The sequence below is a fragment of the Anomalospiza imberbis genome, chromosome 3, assembly GCF_031753505.1.
Source record: "Anomalospiza imberbis isolate Cuckoo-Finch-1a 21T00152 chromosome 3, ASM3175350v1, whole genome shotgun sequence".
Taxonomy (NCBI): domain Eukaryota; kingdom Metazoa; phylum Chordata; class Aves; order Passeriformes; family Viduidae; genus Anomalospiza; species Anomalospiza imberbis.
The window spans coordinates 2,312,425-2,338,180 of NC_089683.1; the positions used below are offsets into that span (position 1 = coordinate 2,312,425).

Genomic DNA, 25,756 nt, shown 5'->3' on the forward strand with positions numbered 1-25,756 from the left:
TTTCTCAGGATTTTTACCATATTTAAACGCCAAGGAATGGCTCAACCACCCAAAAACCCTTGGAAAAAAGGCTCAGTATGAGCAGAATTTGCTCAGTTCAGACACACTTCAGGCCTAATCCATTCTGAGGTAAAAACCCTAAAACACATCCATTTCCTTCTTTTTCCTTCTCTTTCTCAGGATTTTTACCACGTTTTAACTTCAAGGAATGGCTCTGCCACCCAAAACCCCTTGGAGAAAAGGCCCAGCACGAGCACAAGTGGCTCAGCTCAGACACACTTCAGGCCTGATCCATGCTGAGGTAAAGAAACACTAAACCAGATCCATCTCCTTCTCTTTCTCAGGATTTTTACCACGTTTTAACCCCAAGGAATGGCTCTGCCACTGAAAACCCTTGGAAAAAAGGTTCAGTATGAGCAGAATTTGCTCAGTTCAGACACACTTCAGGCCTGATCCATGCTGAGGTAAAGAAACACTAAACCAGATCCATCTCCTTCTCTTTCTCAGGATTTTTACCACGTTTTAACACCAAGGAATGGCTCAACCACCCAAAACCCTTGGAAAAAAGGCTCAGCATGAGCAGAATTTGCTCAGTTCAGACACACTTCAGACCTAATCCACTCTGAGGTAAAAACCCTAAAACACATCCATTTCCTTCTTTTTCCTTCTCTTTCTTGGGATTTTTATCACGTTTTAACCCCAAGGAATGGCTCTGCCACCCAAAAACCCTTGAAGAAAAGGCTCAGTATGGGCAGAATTTGCTCAGTTCAGACACACTTCAGGCCTGATCCATGCTGAGGTAAAGAAACATTAAACCAGATCCATTTCCTTCTCTTTCTCAGGATTTTTACCACGTTTTAACCCCAAGGAATGGCTCTAGCACTGAAAGCCCTTGGAGAAGAGGCCCAGCACGAGCACAAGTGGCTCAGCTCAGACACACCTCAGGCCTGATCCAAGCAGGATGTTTGTATGGACTAATTAACCGCCTGGCTGTAACGAAGAGCAGGAATAGCGGCTGCTGGAGAGGGAAGAGTGGTTTGGTTTATTTTTATTTCCCTCACAGCTTCCATCAAGGACCTCTGGGCAAGGTCTGGAGGGATCCTGCCAGTCCTGACAAGCCGGCCGGAGCCACGCTCCGCTCCTGCCATGCTGGGCTGATGAATGCGTAATTATCCCAAAAGCCATAATCACTGCCTGCTCTCAGACACATCCAAGCAGGTCCTGTCTTAGCTCAGGAAGCAAAACAAAACAAAACAACAACAACAACAACAACAACAACAACAACAAAAGGGGCATCGAACAGAAAAAACCCTGACAAGACCTTCTCACACTGCTGGGTTTATTGAGCCTGCGGTGTTTTCTGAGCTCCCATCCATCAAGTTCACGGCAACAGCAATTTAGAGAAGTTTTTTTTTTTTCCTGCAGCAACAAATTATTAGCCAGCTGTAACTGCAAACACCAGGATTAATTAGCATATGCTGGAGTGAAATATTTCCAACAAGGAAAATGCGTGGCTGGAACAGGAGCTGAGTTGCGACCTCTTTTTTTTTTTTTTTTTTACCCACCCCCATAAAATGATAAATGTTTAGAGGGGAGAAAAAAAACCCAAAACAAGGCTAATTTAGGCAAGGCAGTGCTTATCTCCTCCTCCCTTATGTGAGCTCTCTGCTTTTCCCAGTGAGCAGAGCCAATTTACAGTTTGGAAATTACGGCTTCACGTTTTTCCCAGCAGCAACACGAGGTCCCAGATTCCTCACACCGAAATTTAGGGAGACCTGAGTCTGGAAGTGGACTCCCTGACGTTTTTAGTGGTTGCGGTGTCTTTCAGGATCAGGCAGCTCCCAGTGGACATTTTTCCCAAGAATTGTGTTTGGTCACTCTCAGCCTGAACATGGAAATTATTCCTTTGGATTGAATTCCCTCTTCACCAGACACCCCCAGCTCTTGTTGTGTCAGAGAAAAATCAACATTTATCCTTCTTTTCTCTTCTCTGTGCCACTCAGGACCTCATAAATCTCTATTATATCTCTCTGAAATATCTTTTCCCTACTTCCACAGCATCGTTTTCCTCCTCCCTGGTTTTTAAAGGGAAGAAATGAGCAAGGTTCAAGCTGTGAACGAGGCAGCTCCTCGACACCATTTCCCAGTTCCCTCTCTATTCCCATCACTGTAATTCCTCACACTGAGCTGGCTTTTTAACTAATACCAAGCACCAGGGCTGTGTTTCCCACAGTTATCAACTAAAACTTTAAAATCTTATTCCTGAGTGGCATCAGCCAACCTGGAGGTCGTTGTTCTGTAGGAAAAAAAACAGGAAAAATCTCTTTCATAAACAATGCTTCGTATCTGAACTGATTTTCTCCTGCTCTTTCACAACAGGTCAAAACAACCTGTTCCAGCACAGGCATGCCACTAATGACCTCCCTCTGCTGTGCTAATTGCTCATTTAATCCATCTCTTAATATCTTCCAGTAATTTCTGCATGCAAAACCTCCGCTCTTATCCCTATAATCCGGTGAAGGGTTTTTAGCAATCCAGGCAAAGTCACTGAGATTTGTCAAATGCTTCGGAGAAAGCTACAACCCGAATGTGTTGTTGAAAGCATTTCTGGTAGCCAGAGGGCAGGAATTCATCTGCCACAGGACGGGAACAAGAACCTCTCTGTACTCCATCTACGTAAAGAGGGAGGTGCTCTGGGGTTTCAGCAGCTGAAGAAAACAAAATCTTGTCCTGATAAATACAACTGAGCCCTGACACATCAGCTAAACACATTCTGCAATACGTCTGGAAGAGGAAAATACACAGAGGGCTTGTAAAATGTCCCATATTCAATTTATCAGGTGAGGAGGGCTCACGCTTTGCTTCACCACGAGCCAGGGAGTTCAAATCTCAGATCAATATGTGAATGTCAGTAAAAAAACACAACAATTCGTCTTAGATATGGGAAATCCAGCACACCACTGATCATCCCAGCAGGGACAAAGAGATCATGGGATGGTTTCAACCAGACTGGTTGCATCCCAAAGCTCCTGCCCTTGCTCCCAGGGTGCTCCCACAGATTTCCCATCTCCTTTAACTCCCACTAACAGCACCTGGTAATGACACCCAAAGAAAAGAAGCCAAGAAGCCATCCTGAAAGATGAGACAAAGCCACGACAAAAGGAAGGAATGGTTCAGAGGACCAGAAGTTTGAGAGCCCTGTGAAGATCTGGGCCTGCTACAGGCGAGGTTGAGGTTTCCCATGCCAACCTGCAGCTCCTCCCCGAGCCAGAACGACAGAATTGTGAATTCATGAAGCTTGGAAAAGCCCTTTAAGCCCAACCAGCACTGCCAAGCCCAGCACGCACCCCTGTCCCAAGCACTTCTAAACTGTTTTCTTTTCAAAAGTAATGACCAACCCTGCCAGGCTACCAAACCCGGGCTGAACTGGGGAAAATCCCATTTGTGAGGGATAACAACCCCAGCCAGGATGATTTTCCAAACCAGTTTCTGGCTCGTGATGCAGAAGGAAAGCTCTGAACAAAGCGATGCTCAGCACAAAGACAGAAAATTGGAGATGCTTGGAGCCCTGGTGTTTCAGAGAGAACCAAATGCCTTTCTCAGGAACAATTTGGGGATTTCACAGAATCACACAATCACGGAGCAGTCTGGGTTGGAAGGGACCTTAAAGATCATCCTGTCCCCATCCCCTGCCATGGGCAGGGTCACCTTCCACCGACCCAGCTTGCTCCAAGTCCTGCCCAGCCTGGCCTCGAACACTTTTAGGGATGAGGCAGCCACAGCTTCTCTGGGAAAACTGTGCCAGGCCCTCCCCTCTGTCAGGGAAGAGCAATCCAAGGAGTAATTTCTGTGCAGTAATCCAGGATGAACACTCACAAGTGTCTCTTTGCTTTAAGCATCTCCTTTCAGGGAGTGAAAGGCAGGAGGTCTGGGCAGCATTAAGTCAATATTTCATTTTGGTCTCCTTCCCCTCAGCTTTGCCAGCTCTTCACCACAGTGACACTCTCAGCCTGCACAGCCTGGTGGAAAGCTTCCATGAGGAGATGCCCAAGATTTGTTCTTGATTTTTCTCATCTTTGCCGTGCAATTACTTCAGGAAAAACTTGGGGAAAAAAAAAAAAAAAACAAAAAAAAAATTCCGCCGCCTGTTGCCAAATCAATACAATCAACATTAGGTCATAACGGTAAGGACAAGTTTCCCAGGGAATAGTCAATACCGAGTTGCAGGCGTGGGCTAACAAAGGATGCAGGAAGAAAAAAAAAAAAGAAGAAAAGAAAAGAAAAAAACCCCTTGCATCTAAAATTACGGAAGAAACGACAAGACAACCTCTTTTATTAAATCCACCCTGAAATTTGAGATTTTTCTTTGAGTTTGAGACGGCGCTGGGTGAGACTGACACGGGCTCTCAAGACACCCAGCTCCAGTTTCAGCTCGGGTATCACTCACTGCCGCCTAAGGAAAGTTGCATATTCCCAGGAACAACCACTTCTCAGCTATTCCTGAGGAAAAACACCACAGACTCGATGCCCCAAAAGTGCTGCTGCACAAATTAAAGTGTCCAGCCCAGCCCCTTTGCTTTTGAGTTTCTTTATCCACCTCTACAATGAGATCGAGCTCGTCCCCATCTGACTCCGCCAGAGAAAACATTTAGCTCGAGGAAGGAAAACAGCTTGATTGCTGCTTTGAGGAAACGAAGGAGTTGTATCCATAAAATTATAAAGAGAGCTAATAAAAAGCAGCCATCAGCCAGAACTGCCAGTGGAGAGCCGTGGTTTAGCTCATCTCCATCTCTTGCCAAAGCAAGTCCCTCACCGATAAAGCTGCGACAGGATCGCGCTCCAGAAAGTGAAAAATGTGCAAATCCTCGTTTCCCCCACAAAAACGCTCCGGGCTTTGCTGCAGCAGCTCCAGGAACTCCTGGTGCCTCTGCCCCAGCTCCTCCTGCTCCCTCCTGCAGAGCTCCAAGGTGCCCACAGCTCCTCCTCCACGGCACGGGGCTGGAACGAGATGAGCTTTAAGGGCCTGGCCAAGCCGATTTTATGGTTTTACTCAACTTTTAATGGTGGTTGAGTCATTGTTTGGAAAATGATTTCAGCTTTTGGCTGCTGCAGTCGCTGAGAACTGCATCATCCTCGGGCACAGCCATCCCTCACAGCTCCAGGGACGATGTGCTGTCCCCAGGAGCAACTTCCTGGGATGGGCTGAGGTGAAATATTCCCTGTCCTGGCTAAAACCCCCTCAAATGGCACAACCTGGCTTTCAGTCAGAAATACAGGGAGAGGAGACAGCCAAAGATCACCTTTGTCTTCCCAGAGGTGGGGAAAAGCAGAGATTGTGGGTGTTGGCCTCTCCTCCCGAGGAACAAGTGACAGGACGACAGGGAACGGCCCCAAGTTGTGCCAGGGGTGGTTCAGATTGGATGTTAGGAATAATTCCATCCCTAGAAAAAGTCACCATGCCTGGAAGTGCTCAAAAACATGGATGTGGCACTTGGGGATGTGGTTTAGTGCTGCTGGACTTGATGACCTTAAAGGTCCTTCCTAAACTTAATTATTCCACGATTCCGTGATCTGGAAAAGAGAAAGGAACCAAGCTCTGGAAGACACAGGAGCATCTTCCACACAGCAAGGACTGGCAGAAGCTCAAGGAGCCAGAAATGGGAGGTGGAAACTGCTCCTGTCCCACCCTCAGGGGAGCCAAGGCTCGGGGTGGGATCCTCTCGCCTCGCGTGGCAGCCAGAGCAGGACGACTGCACCTCCTGTAAGGGCTCACCAGGAACACGTGAGCAGAGCTCTGAACCCGCCAGCTGAACCCACACCTGCCCCCAGAGCTGCCAGAGAAAAAAGGGGAGGTTTTTCCTACCCAAGGAACAAATTCCCGCAGATTTCCGAATTTTCAGAGCAGCGCACAAACTGTCTCTGGAGACGAAGCAGGCAAAGGCTGTGCAGAGAGAGTCAAAAAACGAGGTCGTGGCACAACCCAAGGCCCAGACAGAGGGTGAGCAATCCAAGGCTGCACAAACACGCCCCCAGCTGCATCTCCAGCTTTGGAGCATCCAACTTCCCAAACTTTCTGAGCCATGAAAAGCGCGGACTCCCGGGGCTGCCACGCGCATTTCAAACCTAACAGCCCCTGCTCTGCCTGGCACAGCGCTCCCCAAAGCTGCAGCAAAACCCCTGCTCGACACCCCCCTGGAAAAGTATGAAAATTAAACCTCCTTTTTTTCTTCTGTTCCGCGCCGATTGCACCCACCATGTCACCAGAAAATGAGTTTTCTTTCAAATTAATTTAGCGCCGTTGAAAGGCGGCGGCTCCGGGTTTACAGCGTCAATGAGGCGAGCAGAGCACAGCTGAGGGAACCATAAACCACATCTCCCTATTTCACCAGCTCATTTCCATCCGGGCTGCAAAGCAATCTCTGCTGGAAGAGGGGAGAGCGGGTCCCCTGTCAGCGCTGCAGGGCATGGGATGATCGGTTTGGATCGCTCGCATCCTCCTGCGGCTCGGGGAAATCGGTAATGTTTGAGTTTGTGCCTGCTTGGAAAATCAGAATGCAGCAGCCACCGCTCCTGCAAGCTGCAGGGTGGTGTAAATGAGGAGGGGATTAATCCGAGGATGGCGTAAGTAAAGAGGGAATTAACCCAAAAATGTTATTCATGCACGGCACCCCGTTCTCTCTGTGACATTACCTCTGGATCACCGGCACCACTGGAATTAAAACCGTATAATCACCAGGCCAGGTTCAAACTCACACAGGTGGCCAAGCCCTGAAAAAAGCTCCATCTCCAGGCACCAAGCCCAGCTGGCCGCTCGGATCCCATCCCACCATTAACGTTTTAGTGCAGGTCACCGGAGAACTTGTTGTGCTTTGCCAAATTACACAGGCGCAGCAGCGGGGCAGCAAGAACGAGCAAAGTATTCCCTCTGGCAGGTGTTCAGCAGTAATTTGCTGAAAACGTACAGGAAGAAGCAGGGAAATTCATTATTTAGCTCTGACAATGTCATGACCGCTAAGGCTGAGGCTGTTTCCAGCAGCACGGGATGAAAGGCGGATTTACAAACATCGCTGATTTTGGGGTGGCTCCAATTCCTGAGGAAACACCTCAGAATCCTTGGAGGAAGGTGGGTTTGGTTCCAGCATCCCCCCTTGGGAAACCCAAAACCACACAGGGCCAAAAACGTGCGGGTTTGGCTTCCTCATGTGTTCCATTCCAAATTGGAATATCTCCCACGCAGGAGGAGCAGCAATAGGGCAGGTAACGGGATAAGCAATCCCATTCCTTGGCTGAGGAAGGAAAGAAGATGGAAAGCTCCCTGCCACGAGATTAGGATCTGATGAAATGACTTTTTTGCTTAGAGAGCTTCCAAATAACATCGACTCCAGCAGCTAAAAGTTGGAAAATGCAGCAGGAAATGAGAAGCACCCGGGATGGCAACAAAGGCCAGACAGCTTTGGGGTAAAATTCCTTAAATTCTGCAAGACTTATGAAGGCATTTAGGGATAAACACTCAGTGACAAATAGTTTTTAATGGTAAATACAGAATGGTTTGGGTGGGAAGGGACCTTAAAGCTCATCCCATTCCAACCTCAACACCTTCCAGTACCCCAGGTTGCTCTGAGCTGGCCTTGGACACTTCCAGGGATGAGGAATCACCACCTCCCTGGGAAATCTGTGCCAGCGCCTCACCACATCCAAAGCTGGAAACAAAGAAAAATCTGCCTGTTTCTCCAGAATTATTAGGAGCTGGGCTGCAAATCTCTGGGAACAAAAGGGAATTTAGGCAGATTTTCTGCTGTAAACGATCTGGCACTAAAACAACAGCCACTTATCTCCTGCCTGGCCCGCTCGGATGTCCGGAGGGATTTGACAGACAAGCTCGGATGGATCCAGCCACGGCAATTTCCAACGCTGCTGCCTCCTGCTATTCCCCTCCTCCTGCCAGGAGCCAGGCACGGGAGGGGACACGGGGCCGGTGAGTCCCCACATCCCAAAATTGCTGCTGGAATCGGAGCTGAACCCGGCAATTTGGAGCTTCAAGAGCCTCCCTGTCACTGCACCCACTCATTATGGCAGGGTGAGGGGTGGGAGCTGACTGTCAAACACCGGCAATTTTTAATTTCCCGCTCCCCCCGGGCAGAGCTCCTTAAATCACCCTCCTCCCCAGAATTCCATGGATTTGCCCCGGGGTGAGCTGTGGCAGAAGAAGGGTGAGGAGCTGCCTGCTCTGGAAGCATCACCTGGAGCAGAGGGTCAAGGTAGATAAGAGGAGAACAGCAACCACCCGATGGCCCCAGCATGAATCACTGCAGAGTGACTCAAAGCCTGCCTTGTTTTTTGCTGGAGTCACAATTAGCACTCGGGAAGCTCAATTAAGAGACATTAGTGGAACGAGCTCTGGAATTGCAGGGCGGCTTCTCGCTGCCAGCAGGAGCCACGAGGTGAAATGGGTTTGCTCTGACCTCTGGCCGGGAGGATGTCTCACTCTGGGGTCAGTGGAATACAGGCACAGGCTCAACCTGCTCCTTTGTTACCCCACAGATTTCACAGTGTCCTAAAAGCCGAGCAAAAAGGCTGAATTTTGGTTAAAATACGGCACCAGCTAGCCCAGACTGCCCTGCAGGAGCCAGTCTCCCAGAAAAGGTCCAGAAGTCTTATTTGGGTAGTTTAGAACAGACTTCAACTTTATAAAGCACCGTTTTTTAAAAGCAGGTTTGCTCCTCGATATTGAAAAGCGAATTCAGGCGTTGCTGAACGTTCACAATCACAGAATTCCAGACTGGTTTGGGTGGGAAGGGTCCCTAAAGCTCATCCACTTCCAACCCCATCACCTTCCCCTGTCCCAGGTTGTCCCAACCTGCCCTTGGACGCTTCCAGGGATCCAGGAGCACCCACAAATTCTCTGGGAATTCTGTGCCAGGGCCACCCCACCCTCACAGCCAAGAATTCCTTCCCAATATCCCACCTAGCCCTGCCCTCTGCCCGCAGCCCACCAGGATTCCTTGGAGCAACTGCAGCTTCCATCAGAAGAACGGCTGAAATATCCAAAATTAACATGGGAATGTGAGAATGGCTGGGGCTGGAGAGGCCTCTGGAGACCACCCAGCCTCGATCAAGTGGCACAGGATCACATCCAGGTGGGATTTGAGGATCTCCAGCCTCCACAACCTCTCTGTTCTGTCACCCTCCAAGTTTTTCCTTTCCTACGCAACGATCTTTCCACAAACCCCGTCCTCTGCTAATCACACCAAGCACATTCTGGCACCTCTTGCTGCGATCCGGCCTCTTCAGGACACATTTCCAGCCGGGATTTAAAAAGGAATCTGGAGCTCCACATCCCAAACCAAGCACTGCAGGAACTGCCAGGGCTTGTTTTTTTTTTTTTTCCCTCAATGGATTAAGAGGTCCTAAACTCTGATTATTTACAACCTCTGTGTCTTCTCTTTCAGCAGAGCTCGGATTTGTCCTCTTCCCCAAAAAAAATCAATCCGGCTTCTGGGATACCTGGAGGAAACTTCCCTCCCCACCAGGATAATTGTGGATAACTGCTGCCTGCTCCCCAGCTCCAGGGAGGATACAGATAATGCTGGAACACAAAAGGACTCCTGGAGCAGGCGATCGAAGGAGATCCAAGGAAAAGGTGGAGTCGGGAAGCTGCTCCACCAGGAATCAAAGGCAGCAATCGACCCCTCCGAGTTCTGAGATTCCATATGGAAAAGATCGAAGGAGATCCAAGGAAAAGGTGGAGTCGGGAGCTGCTCCACCAGGAATCAAAGGCAGCAATCAACCCCTCCGAGTTCTGGGATTCCATATGGAAAATGAGCTTTCTAAGGGGCTGATGCCCCAGTTTTGGATCTGTTGTGGGAATAATTGTGTCTGCTCTGCACCTGGATGTTGTGTCAGGAATATCAGGTACAGGAGAGACTTGAACTGCAGAGCGTGGGCTATCTCCTCACTCTGTCACAGGCAGCCTTATCAAACACCAGGCTCTTGAAGCCAAAAGTTAAAAATTATAAATTATTTCCCCGTCTCTCAAGATACTGAAATCACAGAAATTGTGAAAATCATGGATGATTTGGGTTTTGAGTGGTTTGGGTGGGAGGGGACCTTCAAGGTGATCCAATTCCAACCAGCTGCAGGCACCTTCCATTCCATCAGGCTGCTCCAGCCTGGCCTTGGACACTTCAGGGACCCAGGGGCAGCCACAGCTTCTCTGGGAATGCTATTCAAGAGCTACAGACAGGAACTGCTCCCCAGATCCCATCTGTCCCTGCTCTCTGGCAGTTTAAAGCCACTCCCTGTGTCCTTTCCCTCCATCCCTTGTCCCAGCCCCAGTCCTTTTAGGCTCCGGAAGGGGCTCTGAGCTCTCCCTGGATCCTTCCCTTCCCCAGGTGACCCCCCCAGCTCTCCCAGCCCAGCTCAGGAGGAGAAGCCAGAGCTGCTGGTGCAGCCCCAGGAGCTGCAGGGATGCAGATCCCTGATTTCCCTGCTCTTCCCAAAGCTCTCCTCGGGCCCGTTGCCTCATTAGGAGTCAGCTCCCGGCTGCTGCGGTGACTCACGGTGGCAGCTCAATAAGCCCAGCACCCCTCATGACTCACGGGTCAGGTGAGAGGAGCAGCAATTCTCATTTGCATGTGCATTTTACACCTTCTCCGGCTCTGATTGTCCTCAGCCAAGAGCAAAAGCAGCCGCAATCAACTCAACACTCGGGCCTTGATGGGAGCAGCTCCCAGGCAAAGAGATGAGTTTCTCCAGGGGGAGAAAAATCCCTCCCGAAGCGATTCTTTGGCGATTGTGAAATCCCTTAATAATTGCAAACCTGCTCCGAAGGAAGGGGAGCTTATCAGCGAGCCCACAGCCCGGCTTGACAGGCACCCAGAAGGGCCCAGAAATTCTGAAGTGGTGCTCTCAGTGAGAAAAATTGAAACTTCTCAGTCCTCTCGCACACAAAAACAATGATCCCCCCTGGCTCTGCAATTCTTTACCCACTCCTCGGCCAACCTATTTCTCAAGCAAACCCAAGCACCTCGAGCAAAGATTTCTGTCTGAACGGTGTAAAAAAGCGTTTATTACCCCAAAAGGGAGGTGCTGCAGAAATATTGAAACCCAGGGAATTCATTTCCTTCCTCCGCTCTCAACAGAGCCAATGTGAAAAGCCTGGAAGTTTCTCTGTTTATCTCTGCAAGAACCACACTTTTGGTCAATGAGTTCATGCATTTATCTGCAAGAAAACCAGAATTTCAGGGGAGTTCAGGTGAAATCCAAGCTGGTTTGAGGGATAATTTCTTTATCCAGGCTCACAGTGCCCATCCCCAGTGAGGGACAGGATCCACCTCCACGGCAGGCCCTGGCACACAGAATCACATCCTTTTTATCAGATTAGCTGGCACCAGGAGCCTCAGAGGGCTGATGGAGATGAAGCATCACAAGAAGAAAATTGAAAATTACGTCGGCAGGAAGGTGCCAGATTGATGATCCCTCAGGTCGGGTCGGCGCGTCGCTGTCAGCACAGCAGAGCACGGGTGTGGGACAAAAAACCAGAAATTGCTGGATAAAAAGGGGGAAAATTGGGGTTTGGAGCAAGCTGGAGGAGTGGAAGGTGTCTCCATCTGTGGCAGGGATGAATTAAGGTCCCTTCCAACCCAAACCACAAAAGGATTCTGTGATTCTCTCCTGCCTGAAGGTCCTTTCCCATATGAAGGAAAGTATGTACAAAATCTAAACTTAAGTAATGATTTGCCCAAGAAATAAATCCTCCAGAATCCCATTCAGATCCCAGGGAACTGCTGAGTGCAATGCCCACTGCACACAGCAGGGAGAACGTTCTCAGAACTCCCCAGTCCTGAGAGTGGTGCCAAAAATCCTCACAACAGCCCCTGGACCTGGAGATTTTCCAAGAAAGTTCCTGACCATCCCACAGATCCCCAGAGCAGGTCGTGTGGCCATTGCCAGCAGCTCCCTTCAGTTTCATCTGTAATTTAGTGGGGTTTTTTCCTTGCTGCCTGCTCTCTGCTCCTCCACAGTCCTGTTTTTCCATCCAGGCGGGTTCGTGACCCGCCAGAATCCAGGGATTGACCAGGATGCCACCAGGGAGGAGATCTGGGAGCTGGTGGCACCAGCAAGGCCCTGGCAAACAGCACCAACCTGGCTGAAGGGCCTTTCCCACCTGAAGCAGTCTCTGTACGAAACCTAAACTTAGATAATCGCTTGCCCAAGAAATAAATCCTCCAGAATCCCATTCAGATCCCAGGGAACTGCTGAGTGCAGTGCCCACAGCACACAGCAGGGAAAACGCTCTCAGAACTCCTCTCAGCCTCTGCTGGAAGTGCTGAAGGAGCTGAATCCTCGCCACAAAAAGAAATAAATTCAACCTTGACTGTTGAGCTCAAGTGCCACCGACCATCCCAACCAAGGCTGCGGTGACACAGTGAAACAACCCAGCTTGGAAATTTGCATTCTTTTTTCTTAGCTGGGGCAGTTGTGTCAGTGTTGCAGTCACTGGACTAAACAGCATATTTTACTTACGTTAGCAAGCTTAAAGAGGCACATTTCACCTAAATCTAAATGGATTTCTACTCTGTTACATTTTTACTCTGTCTCAAGCTCCAGAAGCACAAAAAGCAAAAGCTCTGATTCATCTCCAGCCCCATTTTCTCCACCTCTCCAACATGTAGGAAATGCAACCTGAGTAACTCCCACAGAACTCCATTTACCCAGCACTTAGCATGAGTTTTATGTTAAAAATATAAACCTTCATTTATCTGCTGAGGAGCCCACATGCTGCCAGGGCAGGATTTTTGTCACCCTGCTCGATCTGTGCTGCTCTGACTCCACGGAGTCACTTTGCCTTTAAAATTGCTGTGGCAGAAATAGTTCCCTTATTATCTGCAGAGCAAAGGCCAGGCAGCTTGAAAAATTATTTTAGGCCCAATAAAATCAGCTAAGACACCTGCAGCAGGAAAAAAAAAAAAATATGGACTTCCCACACTGTGAATCACAGCAGTAATTGGAAAGGACAACCTGCAACCGCCACCCTCCTTCCCCGAGGAGCTGTGCCCTTCAGAAACTCTTTGCCCAACTTGTTTGCTATTTTATCTCGATAAAACCCACTTGGAAAGAGCAGCAGGGTGCTTTTTGTTTGGTGTTTGAGCGACACGAGAGGTGGGAGGAAAAAAAAAGAAAAAGAAGCAAAGAAAAGCAGCAGAAGCGTTTGGTGCCCTCCAGAGGAAAAACCGAATTAAGTCGCACCTTTGAGACGCAAAGGACTGGTTCTAAAAATCACTTCTGTTGGAGATTACGGTTCTAAAATCACTTCTGTTGGAGGTGACAGCTCTAAAATCACTTCTCTTAGAGGTGACAACTCTAAAATAACTTCTCTTGGGGCTGGATAATGTCACAAATAAAAACCCACGACGACGCGGCGCCAAACCCAACCCACCCAAGGGATGCTCACTCACTTAACAACTCCAAAACATCCAGCCTCTATTTTTTTTTTTTTTTTGTCCACCAGCACTGAAAATTCAGTGTTTCCTGCCCCTGGATCGATCAGGCTGTGGTTTCTGAGCCGTTCAAATGAGAATGTGACACCCAAGGAGCTGGTTTGGGGCTGGAAGGGGCCGGGAGCGCTGACGCTCTCGGGGCTGAGTCATTCCTGACGTCCCAGCAGGAGCAGCTCCCCCTCCCCAGCTGCAGGCAGTAAATAAAGAATAAATCCCGTGGCCAGTGGCATTCGTCACAACTCCAAATCAGGGTGATGAGGCGTGACAGAGCTGGCTGGAATGCCAAAAAATCGGGGGAAAAGTTTGGCTTTTCCTGCGATTCCGGAGGTCTGCCCGGTGCTGCTCTGCAGAGCTGTACGTGCTCAGTGCCCAAAAACTGAACAGAGCTGTAAACATTCAGTGCCCAAAAACACATCCCTTCCAAAACAAAACAAAAAACCAATATTCTCCTCATTGTTTTCAAAGGATAAACAGTTCAAACTGGAAATAATTCCTCACCTGACGGCCTCTGCCACGTTGTTGGAAGTGTGACCCGACAAGGCGTCGTGCAGGTTCCTGATGAAATAATCTCTGTAATCCTCAGGTAAAGCCATGAAAGTCCCACCCATCACGATAAATTCCACTTTGTCCACGCTGTGGCCCAGCTGCTTCAGCTGAAAAAGTAAAAATATCACGGGGAAAACCATCAGTCGGGGATTTATCCAAAAGATTTCTCTGTAATCCTTGATTTTCTTAGGCTGCGTTTCCTTTTTTAGTCGTTTTATGAGTGAGAAATTACTGGTCTCGTATGGGTTTTTTATAATCACTTTCCTTTGCAAAAAAAACCCTCAAAAGTATAAAAGTATTTATTTTTTTTACTGTAAGAACTCAGTGCGGGTATTGTAGAGGGTCTTCCTGAAAAATCAGAATTATTTGAGTTACAGGTTCCAGTTTGAAACGACCTAAACTGGGCCAAGAAGGCAAAAAAAGTTTTTTGAATCTCCTTTAATCCACGTAGAACAAACTCTCCTCAAAATCTTGAGGGAGAAAATACTGAATTCGTGGGGAATTTTCCAACGGATTGGGAGACAGAGAGGGAACTGATCGAAGCAGAACAGGACCGAGAAACTTTTCACACCCAACTCTCCAACCAAACACCCAAACAAAGCAATTTTGGAACGATTGTTAAAAAATCAGGTATTGCACAGCAGAGGCCTCAGGAGAGGTTCAAAACTCTCCAAATCAGAGCTGGACAATTGAAAATGCAGGAATTTAATTTTTGCAGTCCCCACCAGTCCAAGAAATTGAAATAATTCCAAAGGATTCCCTTTTTTTTTTTTTTTTTTTGCATGCCTGTCCCAAGGAGAAAGGTACCTGCTCCACTCTGTGCCTCGTCTGGAGGTAGGGATCGTACCGAGCCCGGATGGCCCTCATGGATGTTGGCTGAAAAAACACCAAAAAATTCATTTCAGCAACTTTTTCCCCCCAACAAAAGAAGAAAACCCAACTTTTAGCATGCTGAGAACTTCAAATCCTGATTGAGCCAAAGCCTCCAAACCCACAAACCAAGACTCTGGAAAATTGTGAACACGAACTTGGCTCCTGAAATTATTTACAAAAGACAACATTTTTACCCTGAGATGGCAACAGGACCGAAAACCACCAAAATTACTCCATTTTTAGTGTTCTCCAACAGCTAAAAAAACCTCTGCAGTGAGTCACAAACGTGCTACAAAAACCACAAAGTGTTTTTACAAATTACTCAGGCACCATCCTCTAGACTCAGTCTGGGCTTCAAATATTCTCAAAATTAAACTTATTCCTTCAATTAAAATCCCTAAAAACTCTTTTTTTTTTTTTTTTAATCACCAGCTGATGGAAGCCTATTAATAATATTTTAAGGGGATTTTCCAGCACCTTTTTTACCCTGGATTCACTTGGTATTTCCCATTTTTTCCTATTTCCTTCATGGGACAAGACTAAAATCACTGAGGTAGAACAGAAAAAATTCCTGCTTAAAAGGAATTTTCACCAAACGAATCCAGCTGATTTTTACCTCATTTTCCTACTTCACATCCCAACCACAGCTTTGAGCTTTTTGATCAAAACCAGTCACAATAATTCAGTCACAAACTGCTGTTAAACTTTTTCCAGACAACAGGGAGGAAACAGCTTGGAAACATAAAAATTTTAATTTATCACGGCAGGTAAAAGGGAATTAATTTCATTTCAGAGGCATTAACAGCTAAAAAAATGAGGATTTTTTTACCAAAATTTTTACTTTTTTTAATCCTGTAGGAACCTCTCCACATCTCTACTCCAGTGTTTCAATTCCATTCTTAGACAATTTTTAAAATTTTTAACTCATCATTAATTAATGTAATTAAGAATTTCACTCCAAGACTTTGAGCTGCTTCAAAACCTGAAGTATATGAAAATTGATTTTGGTTTTATTGGTTTGATTTTTGTATTTATTTTTGGCTTTATTCTTGCAACACGAGTGAGCTGCAGAAATAAAGCCCAGCCTAACCCAAAGCCAGGCTTAAGGAAGGTTGGAATAACAAAAAAATAGGGAAAAGCAGGGAAATCAGTACCTCATACCCTGTGTAGGACTGGGTGGAATATTCAAAATCAGAGTCAGGCCCCCCTGGGCAGTACCTGCAGGGTGAAAAATAGAGAAAACTGGAATTAAACTCAACATTCCAATAATTTCTGTGGTGCCCAGGAATGCTGGGGGGAGCTGAGCCCACCTGTGTTTACAAACAGCAAATGGCCAGTGCAAGAAAATTAAAATTTAATTACTTTAAATTAATTTCAATGAGAATGGGATGTCCAAAACCAGCTCAGACCAGAAACAACCCGGTGAGACTTTCTGGAAGCAAAATCCGTGGCAATACTTGTGGGATGCTCCGTTATTTTAGGGAGCAGCCATAAAGTTTTGGGGCAACAGTTACACGCAGATTAATTTTAGATTTTTTAAAAAAATAATTTCACAATTTGAATGTTTTCCACGATTCTCTCAAGGGCATCACTTCATTCCATGCAGAACATGGTTTTTTTTTGTCATGGAGAGATGTAAAATTGGGATATCACCCATCAAGTTTTCCAGAAATTTAGGGAATTTTAACGTTTTGATGGTGAGAAAACTCAGCTGTATTTTTTTTCCTGAGCTTAGGGATGTGTTGTTTGATGAACAAAATATTCCAAAGATGAATTCAGACTCCTCCAGCTCCAGCAGGAAGGGGGAGGGAGCATCCAGGGGATTTTCCAGCTGTTTGGGATAACTGCTATTTTATTCCTTGGATAATTGATTTATTTCCTCACTGCCAGCTCACCCCGAGTCATCCACCATCGCTATAAAATTAATTATAAATTAATCATTAAAGCACCGTGCCCACGTTAATTTGCTGGCAAAGGGTTTGTGCAGTCCAAGCTGTTTTAGACACGGAAAATTCATGGATTTGTGGCAGGGAATGTTTGGAAACAAATGAAGAGATGGGAAAAGCATCACCAAAATCAGATTTCAAGGGAATGGAGTCAAAGTAAGGAAGAGAATTCAAGCTAAGCCAAGCTCGTGTTCTTTAATTTGAATAAAACTGAGCTGATTCCAGGGGATTTTGGCAGCTGAAGGCCAAAAAAACCAAAATAATTGATAAATTAATAATACATTAATTAAGAAATGAATACTAAATTAATGACCACGGAGGTGGGAACCTAATATGGAATGGTGAGTTTGGCTCATGAAAGGAGGAGGTTTCCTCCCTCAAGGAAAAGGTGAAAAAAAGCAGGTTTTGGTGTGGTGTGGCTGCTCCTGCAGCGCTGGGGTTGTCCAGGAATGCTGGAAAAAGGAACTTTTGGGTCCTGGAACCCCAGAAAGGATGGAAAAGACCTCTGAGAGCATCCAGTGCAACCATCCCCAGCACTGACCCGTGTCCCCACGTGCCACGTCCACAGGGATTTGGAATCCCTGCAGGGATGGGGACTCCAGCACTGCCCAGGGATGGAAAACCCTTTCCAGGCAGGAACTGTTCCCCAGATCCAACCTGAACCTCCCCTGGTGCAACCTGAGGCCGCTGCCTCTCATCGTTTTTGTAACCACAGTAACTCAGTCACAAACTGCTGCTCGACTTTCTCCAGACAACAGGGAGGAAAGAGTTTGGAAATACAAAAAAGAATTAGGGAGATATCACTGCAAACAAAAGGGAATCAGTGAAATTCCAGAGGCATTACCAGCCAGGCACTGGGGAGAGGCTGTTCCCTCTCATGTCCCGTGGCCCCTGGGAGAAACCCCAATCCCACCTGGGGATTCCAGACAGGAAAAATTCCCTCTGGAGCCTCGTCTTCTCCAGGCTGAGCCCCTGGTGCTCCAAACCCTTCCCAGCCCCTCGGAGGTGTCCCCAAGCCTGCAGCTGTGCCAGCCCCGGGGCACATCTGGCACATCTGGGCCCTGCATACTCACACACAGATGTTGCCCGTGAAGTTGATGTGGGGGCACCGGTGGGGTTTGCACATCACGGCCACCACGGCGATCTGCCAGGGAAATTGCAGGAATTAGCCCAGCAATTACCAAAATTCAAGGGTTCCCTGCAGGGCTGGGGGGTGCTGGGGGCTTCTGGGGGGTTTTTTTAAGGATGTTCCCTGCTGAAACAGCTGTGGGTTAAAGCCCTGAAGGGGGAAACAAAGCCAGGGAGAAAGAGGAATCCTTAACGAGCCCTGTTAAATGTTATTGAATGTCCTCAGGTGTCAGAATATTAAAAAAGTAGTAAATTAATACATAAATCATTCATTTAGGGGGTCGGTTATGAAGAATCAGGCAGTTTGCAGTAAACTGGGGTCTGATATGGAGATTTAGGTGGTTTCAGTCTAAACTGGGGTCTGAAACAAAGAATTAGGTCTGATATTAAAAACTGGGTGGTTTCAGCATAAACTGGGGTCTGATACAAAGAATTAGGTCTGATATTAAAAACTGGGTGGTTTCAGCATAAACTGGGGTCTGATACAAAGTATTAGGTCTGATATTAAAAACTGGGTGGTTTCAGCATAAACTGGGGTCTGATACAAAGAATTAGGTCTGATACTAAAAATTGGGTGGTTTCAGCATAAACTGGGGTGTGATACAAAGAATTAGGTCTGAAATTAAAAATTGGGTGGTTTCAGCATAAACTGGGGTCTGATATGAAGAATTAGGTCTGATATTAAAAATTGGGTGGTTTCAGTACAAATTGGGGTGTGATATAAAAAATTGGGTGGTTTCAGTAAAAACTGGGGTCTGATATAGAGATTTAGGTGGTCTCAGTACAAATTGGGGTGTGATATAAAAAATTGGGTGGTTTCAGAATAAACTGGGGTGTGATATAAAAAATTGGGTGGTTTCAGAATAAATTGGGGTCTGATATGAAGAATTAGGTGGTTTCAGTATAAATTGGGGTCTGATATGAAGAATTAGGTCTGATATAAAAAATTGGGTGGTTTCAGTATAAATGTGGGTCTGATACGGATATTTAGGTGGTTTCAGAATAAACTGGGGTGTGATATAAAAAATTGGGTGGTTTCAGAATAAATTGGGATCTGATAGGAATTATTAGGTGGTTTCAGTATAAATTTGGGTCTGATATGAAGAATTAGGTGGTTTCAGTATAAATTGGGGTCTGATATGAAGAATTAGGTCTGATATAAAAAACTGGGTGGTTTCAGTAAAAATGTGGGTCTGATATGGATATTTAGGTGGTCTCAGTATAAATTGGGGTCTGATATGGAGATTTAGGTGGTCTCAGTATAAAGTGGGGTCTGATATAAAAATTAGATGGTTTCAGAATAAATTGGGGTCTGATATGGAGATTTAGGGGGTCTCAGAATAAATTTGGGTCAGAGAGGAAATATTAGATGATTTCAGTATAAATTGGAATCCGATATAAATAATTAGGTGTGATATAAATGACTGGGTGGTGTCAGTATAAATTGAGGTCTGATATGGAGATTTAGTCAGAATAAATTTGGGTCAGAGAGGAAATATTAGATGATTTCAGTATAAATTGGAATCCGATATAAATAATTAGGTGTGATATAAATGACTGGGTGGTGTCAGTATAAATTGAGGTCTGATATGGAGATTTAGGTGGTTTCAGTCTAAACTGGGGTCTGATACAAAGAATCAGGTGGTTTCAGTATAAATTCGGGTCTGATATGAAGAATTAGGTGGTTTCAGTATAAATTTGGGTCCGATATGAAGAATGAGGTCTGATATAAAAAATTGGGTGGTTTCAGTAAAAATGTGGGTCTGATACAGATATTTAGGTGGTTTCAGAATAAACTGTGGTCTGATATGGAGATTTAGGTGGTCTCAGTATAAAGTGGGGTCTGATATAAAAATTAGATGGTTTCAGAATAAACTGGGGTCTGATATGGAGATTTAGGGGGTCTCAGAATAAATTTGGGTCAGAGAGGAAATATTAGATGGTTTCAGTATAAATTGGAATCCGATATAAATAATTAGGTCTGATATAAATGACTGGGTGGTTTCAGTATAAATTGAGGTCTGATATGGAGATTTAGGTGGTTTCAGTCTAAACTGGGGTCTGATACAAAGAATCAGGTGGTTTCAGTATAAATTTGGGTCCCATATGAAGAATGAGGTCTGATATAAAAAATTGGGTGGTTTCAGTAAAAATGTGGGTCTGATACAGATATTTAGGTGGTTTCAGAATAAACTGTGGTCTGATATGGAGATTTAGGTGGTCTCAGAATAAATTGGGGGCAGATATGAAGAATTAGGTGGTTTCAGTATAAATTGGAGTCTCATATGAAGAATTAGGTCTGATACAAAAATTTGGGTGGTTTCAGTACAAATTGGGGTCTGATATGGAGATTTAGGTGGTTTCAGTATAAATTTGGGTCTGATATGGAGATTTAGGTGGTTTCACTCTAAACTGGGGTCTTAAATAAAGAATTAGGTCTGATATAAAAAATCAGGTGGTTTCAGTACAAACTGGGGTGTGATATGGAGATTTAGATGGTATCAGTATAAATTGAGGTCTGATATAAAAAATCAGGTGGCTTCAGTATAAATTGGGGTGTGATATGCACAATAAATGGTTTCAGTATAACCTGAGGTCTGATATGGAGATTTAGGTGGTTTCAGTATAAATTGGGGTCTGATATGGAGATTTAGGTGGTTTCAGTATAAATTTGAATCTGATATGGAGATTTAGGTGGTTTCAGTATAAATTGGGGTCTGATGTGGAGATTTAGGTGGTTTCAGTACAAATTTGGGTCTGGTATGGAGATTTAGGTGGTTTCAGTACAAATTTGGGTCTGGTATGGAGATTTAGGTGGTTTCAGTTCAAATTTGGGTCTGATCTGGAGATTTAGGTGGTTTCAGTACAAATTGGGGGCTGATATGGAGATTTAGGTGGTTTCAGTTCAAATTTGGGTCTGATATGGAGATTTAGGTGGTTTCAGTATAAATTTGGGTCTGATATGGAGATTTAGGTGGTGTCAGTATAAATTTGGGTCTGATATGGAGATTTAGGTGGTTTCAGTATAAATTGAGGTCTGATATGGAGATTTAGGTGGTTTCAGTATAAATTGGGGTCTGATATGGAGATTTAGGTGGTTTCAGTACCAATTGGGGTCTGATATGGACAATAACTGGTTTCAGTGTGAACTGTGGTGTGATACAGAGATTTAGGTGATTTACAGTAAATTGAATTAACTGCTCTGCTGAGAAGATCCACAGTGACTTGGACACAATCCCCCTTTCTCCTCAGGGAATCTCAGGATATTTTGGGTTGGAAGGACATTAAATCCCAATCCCAACACCTCCCACTACCCAGCCTTTCCTTGGACACTTCCAGGGATGCAGCAACCACAGGAGAACCTGCAAGGAAGGGACCTTCCCCCCAAACATTTCCCTGTGGAAAAGGCAACCAACGCCACCGGGCATTCCCCATCCTGGTTTTGGGTGGGGATTAAACCCAGATTTTGGGCTGGGAGCATGCAGGGTGTGGGGGAAGGAGGGAAAATCCCTTTTCTCTCACCCCACTGGCCGTCCTGATGGGCTTGGCCTTGAGCTTTGGCAGCAGAACCTTCCGGAACTGCGGCGGCACGGCCGCGATGATGTCGACGAGCCGCGGCTGCGCCGCCAGCCCGTACCTGGCCGAGGTTTTGGTCTTCAGCCTGCAACCAGAAACACCCAAAGTCACCAAAAATCCACCCAAGATCACCTGAAAAACCACCCCAAATGACCAACACCAGCCCTGGTTTCCACCTGTGCCGCACAGACGCAGGCGGGCTCCCCCAGCTCCGCTCCCCAGGCAGAAATATTAAACACAAACACCAAAAATCACCTCACAGCTGCCACTGGGTTTGATTTCCCGAGTTTTCCCCCTAAATTTGCTTTTATCCTGGCTTTGTGCAGGCAGGCAAGGCTCCTGCTGGTCCACCTTCAGGGGTAATTCCTGACTGATGTTTAATTCCTGGTGGTGATTAATTCAAGTGTTTGACCCCACACACCCAGCCTGGGGCTGAGTTCACCTCCAAGGCAATTCCTGGCAGAAATTTCCAGGAAAAAGTCCATAATTGTGTCAATAAAGAGGAAAAAGTGGGGGAAATTCAGGTTTTCTCGCTCTGTATAAATAAATAAAGGAGGAAGAAATTTCTGTAAACAACAAATTCAGGTTTTCTTATTCCACATAAATAAAAGAGGAAAGAATTTCTGTAAATAAAAAATCCATGTTTTTCTATTCCACATAAATAAAGGAGGAAAAGAATTCTTGCAAACAACAAATTCATGTTTTCTTCCTCCACATAAATAGAGGAGAAAGAAATTCGTGTAAACAACAAATTCAGGTTTTCTTATTCCATATAAATATAGCAGAAAGAAATTCTTATAAACAACAAATTCAGGTTTTTTTATTCCACATAAATAAAGAAGGAAAAAATTCTTGCAAACAACAAATCCAGGGCTTTTTATTCCACATAAATATAGGAGAAAGAAATTCTTATAAACAACAAATTCAGGTTTTTTTTATTCCACATATATAAATAAAGGAAAAAAGAATTTCTGTAAACAGGAAATTAATCTTTTTTTACTCCACATAAATAGGAGTAAGAAATTTCTGTAAACAACAAATTCATCTTTTCTTATACGCCATAAAAATAAAGGAGAAAGAAATTCTTATAAACAACAAATTCAGGTTTCACTACTCCACATAAAAACAGGAGAAAGAAATTCCTGTAAACGTCAAATTCAGTTTTATTACTCCAAATAAATAAAGGAAGAAGGAGTTTCTATAAAGAACAAATTCAGGATTTCTTACTCCACGTAAATAAATAAAGGAGGAAGAAATTTCTGTAAACAAAAAAATTCAGATTTTATTAATCCAAGTAAATAAAGGAAGAAGAAATTTCTATAAAGAATAAATTCAGAATTTCTCGCTCCACGTAAATAAAAAAGGAAAAAGTTTCTGAAAACAACAAATTCAGGATTTCTTATTCCACATAAACAAAGGAGAAAGAAATTTTTACAATCAACAAATTCAGGATTTCTTACTCCATATAAATACAGGAGTAAAAAAATTCTGAAAACAACAAATTCAGGATTTCTTACTCCACATAAATAAAGGGGGAATAAATTGCTGTAAACAACAAATTCAGCTTTGTTTACTCCACATAAATTATAAATAAAGGAGTAAGAAATTCCTGTAAACATCAAATTCAGGATTTCTTCCTCCACATAAATAAAGGGGGAATAAATTCCTGTGAAGATCAAATTCAGGATTTCTTCCTCCACATAAATAAAGGAGGAAGGGATTTCTGTGAGCAACAAATTCAGGTTTTCTTCCTCCACATAAATAAGGGAGGAAGGGATTTCTGTGAGCAACAAATTCAGGTTTTCTTCCTCCACATAAATAAGGGAGGAAGGGATTTCTGTGAGCAACAAATTCAGGTTTTCTTACCACACAAATAAGAAGAACTAAGAAGTTTCTGTAAACAAGTTTGGGTGTGACACGTTGCTAAAAAAAAAAATCTGATTTCATATTATTTCTATATTAAGATTTCCTCTCCCTGGTGGAGTTGGGACTAGTGAGGGATGGACAGGGGTGTTAAAAAAAAAAAAAAGGCAGTGAGAGTTTCTTGGAGTTTTTCACAAAACCCCTCCCACTGGAGACCCGGTAGGAAATCGGCCCAGAATTTACCGATTTCGGTGGGTTTGTGCTCAGAAAATGGTGCGGAAATGAGGGCGGGACGGCCGGGCTGTGCCCGGCTCGGGGGGCGCCCCGAGCACTCACCTGTTGAGATCCACGTCCCTTCCCTGCTCGTGAGCCTCCAGGAGCCGCTGGATGATGTCCGCGATGGTCATCACCATCAGCTCGGCCTGCCTCGGCTCCCCTGCGGCGAAAACGGGACGAAACAGCGCCAAAATGGGCAAAAGCGGGGGCAAATCGGAGGTTTTCCCGCTCGTCACAACCCAGCCCGGAATTCCTGCTCGCGGAAGCGTGGAACGGCTGCGTGGGGATCGTCCGGGCTGGCAAAGCGCTCCGGGAGCAGAGGCCGGCCATTCCCAGCAATCCCACGGCCACCCTCGTCCCCAGGCGCCACATCCACGGGGATTTTAAATCCCTCCGGGAGCGGGGGCTCCGCCGCTGCCCTGGGCAGCTCTGCCGGGGCTGGACAGGCCCTAACGGGAAGGAATCGCTCCCGTTATCCACCCTGAGCCTCTCCCGGCACAATTTGAAGCCGTTTCCCCTCATCCCGTCCCTGCTTCCCCCCGGCTGTCCCCTCCTCTCAGGGACCTCCGCAAGGTCCCCCCTCAGCCTCCATTTCTCCAGGCTGAGCCCTCGCAGCCCCCTCAGCCGCCCGTGCCCCGGCTCCACTCCCTCCCCCGGACACGCTCCAGCCCCTCAGGTCTCTTTAATTTTTTTTTTACCTTTCCCGTTTTTCTTTTTCTGCTTCATCCCGGCGGATCCCGCGGCCTAGCCCGCCGCGCTGCCGTAAAGCGGCACCGCGCCGCGCCGTCGCGAAAGCGGCGTAAAGCGTTGTGCAGCCACCACCAGGGGGCGCCGGGAGCGCACCGAGCGGGGGCGCCGGGACCGCCTCCGGTTTTTTGGGGGAAAATCCCGGGTTTTTGGGGTTCTGGGGGCCCCCCTGGGTTTTGGGGGGTTCTGGGGGGGGTCCCATGGTCCCCCTGGCTGTGTGGCCCCCGTTGAGATGCTCGGTTGGATGGTGTCTGTGGAAAGCTGAGGGGTCAGGTGAATGCGGAGTCATGCGGATCAAGGAATCGATTAAAGGAATCAATCAAAGAATCAATTAAGGAATCAATCAAGGAATCATGGAATTAGGGAGTCAAGGAATCAGGGAATCGCAGAATCACTAAATAACAGTGTCGGAGAGTCACGGAGTCTCAGAGGTGCAGAATGATGGAATTGTGGAATCACGGGATCACGGAATCGGAGAGTCACAGTCAGAATCACAAAATCATGGAATCCCAGAAGTGTAGAGTGATGGAATCACGGAATCTCAGAGTCACGGAACCTCAGAGTCACAGAATCACAAAATCCTGGGATCGCAGACTCAGAGAATCCCAGAAGTGTAGAGTGACGGAATCATGGAATCTCAGAGTCATGGAATCTCGGAATCACAAAATCATGGAATCGCAGACTCAGAGAATCCCAGAAGTGTAGAGCGATGGAATCATGGAATCTCAGAGTCACGGAATCTCAGAGTCACAAAATCATGGAACCGCAGACTCAGAGAATCCCAGAAGTGTAGAGCGATGGAATGATGGAATCACGGAATCTCAGAGTCACAGAATCACAGAGTCAGAATCACGAAATCATGGAATCACAGACTCCCAGAATCCCAGGAGTGTAGAGTGATAGAATCATGGAATCTCAGAGTCACAGAATCTCAGAGTCACAAAACCATGGAATCACAGACTCAGAGAATCCCAGAAGTGTAGGGTGATGGAATCACGAAATCTCAGAGTCACAAAATCTCAGAATCACAAAACCATGGAATCACAGACTCCCAGAATCCCAGGAGTGTAGAGTGATGGAATCATAGAATCTCAGAGTCACAGAATCTGAGAATCACAGTCAGAATCACAAAATCATGGAATCAGAGGCTCAGAGAATCCCAGAAGTGTAGAGTGGTGGAATCACGGAATTACAGAGCCTCAGCCTCAATCACGGAATCCCGTAATCATGGAATCACAAAGTCATGGATTCACAGACTCCCAGAACCTCAGAATCACAGAATATCAGACACACAGAACCACA

General features: G+C 46.0%; 1 protein-coding gene across 1 annotated transcript in view; it reads right to left on the reverse strand.

Moving 5' to 3' along the window:
* Positions 1 to 24,523, reverse strand: part of ELP3 (elongator acetyltransferase complex subunit 3) — an 87,831-nt gene extending 63,308 nt beyond the window's left edge. The window contains exons 1-7 of the mRNA XM_068183135.1: positions 24,406 to 24,523; positions 23,768 to 23,867; positions 21,515 to 21,653; positions 17,938 to 18,008; positions 16,073 to 16,136; positions 14,853 to 14,921; positions 13,998 to 14,152 (exon numbers count right to left, since the gene is read on the reverse strand). Of these exons, the coding sequence (XP_068039236.1) occupies positions 13,998 to 14,152; positions 14,853 to 14,921; positions 16,073 to 16,136; positions 17,938 to 18,008; positions 21,515 to 21,653; positions 23,768 to 23,867; positions 24,406 to 24,433 (626 nt within the window). The 5' untranslated portion in view covers positions 24,434 to 24,523. The remainder of the gene's footprint in view (positions 1 to 13,997; positions 14,153 to 14,852; positions 14,922 to 16,072; positions 16,137 to 17,937; positions 18,009 to 21,514; positions 21,654 to 23,767; positions 23,868 to 24,405) is intronic.
* Positions 24,524 to 25,756: the final 1,233 nt, after the last annotated feature.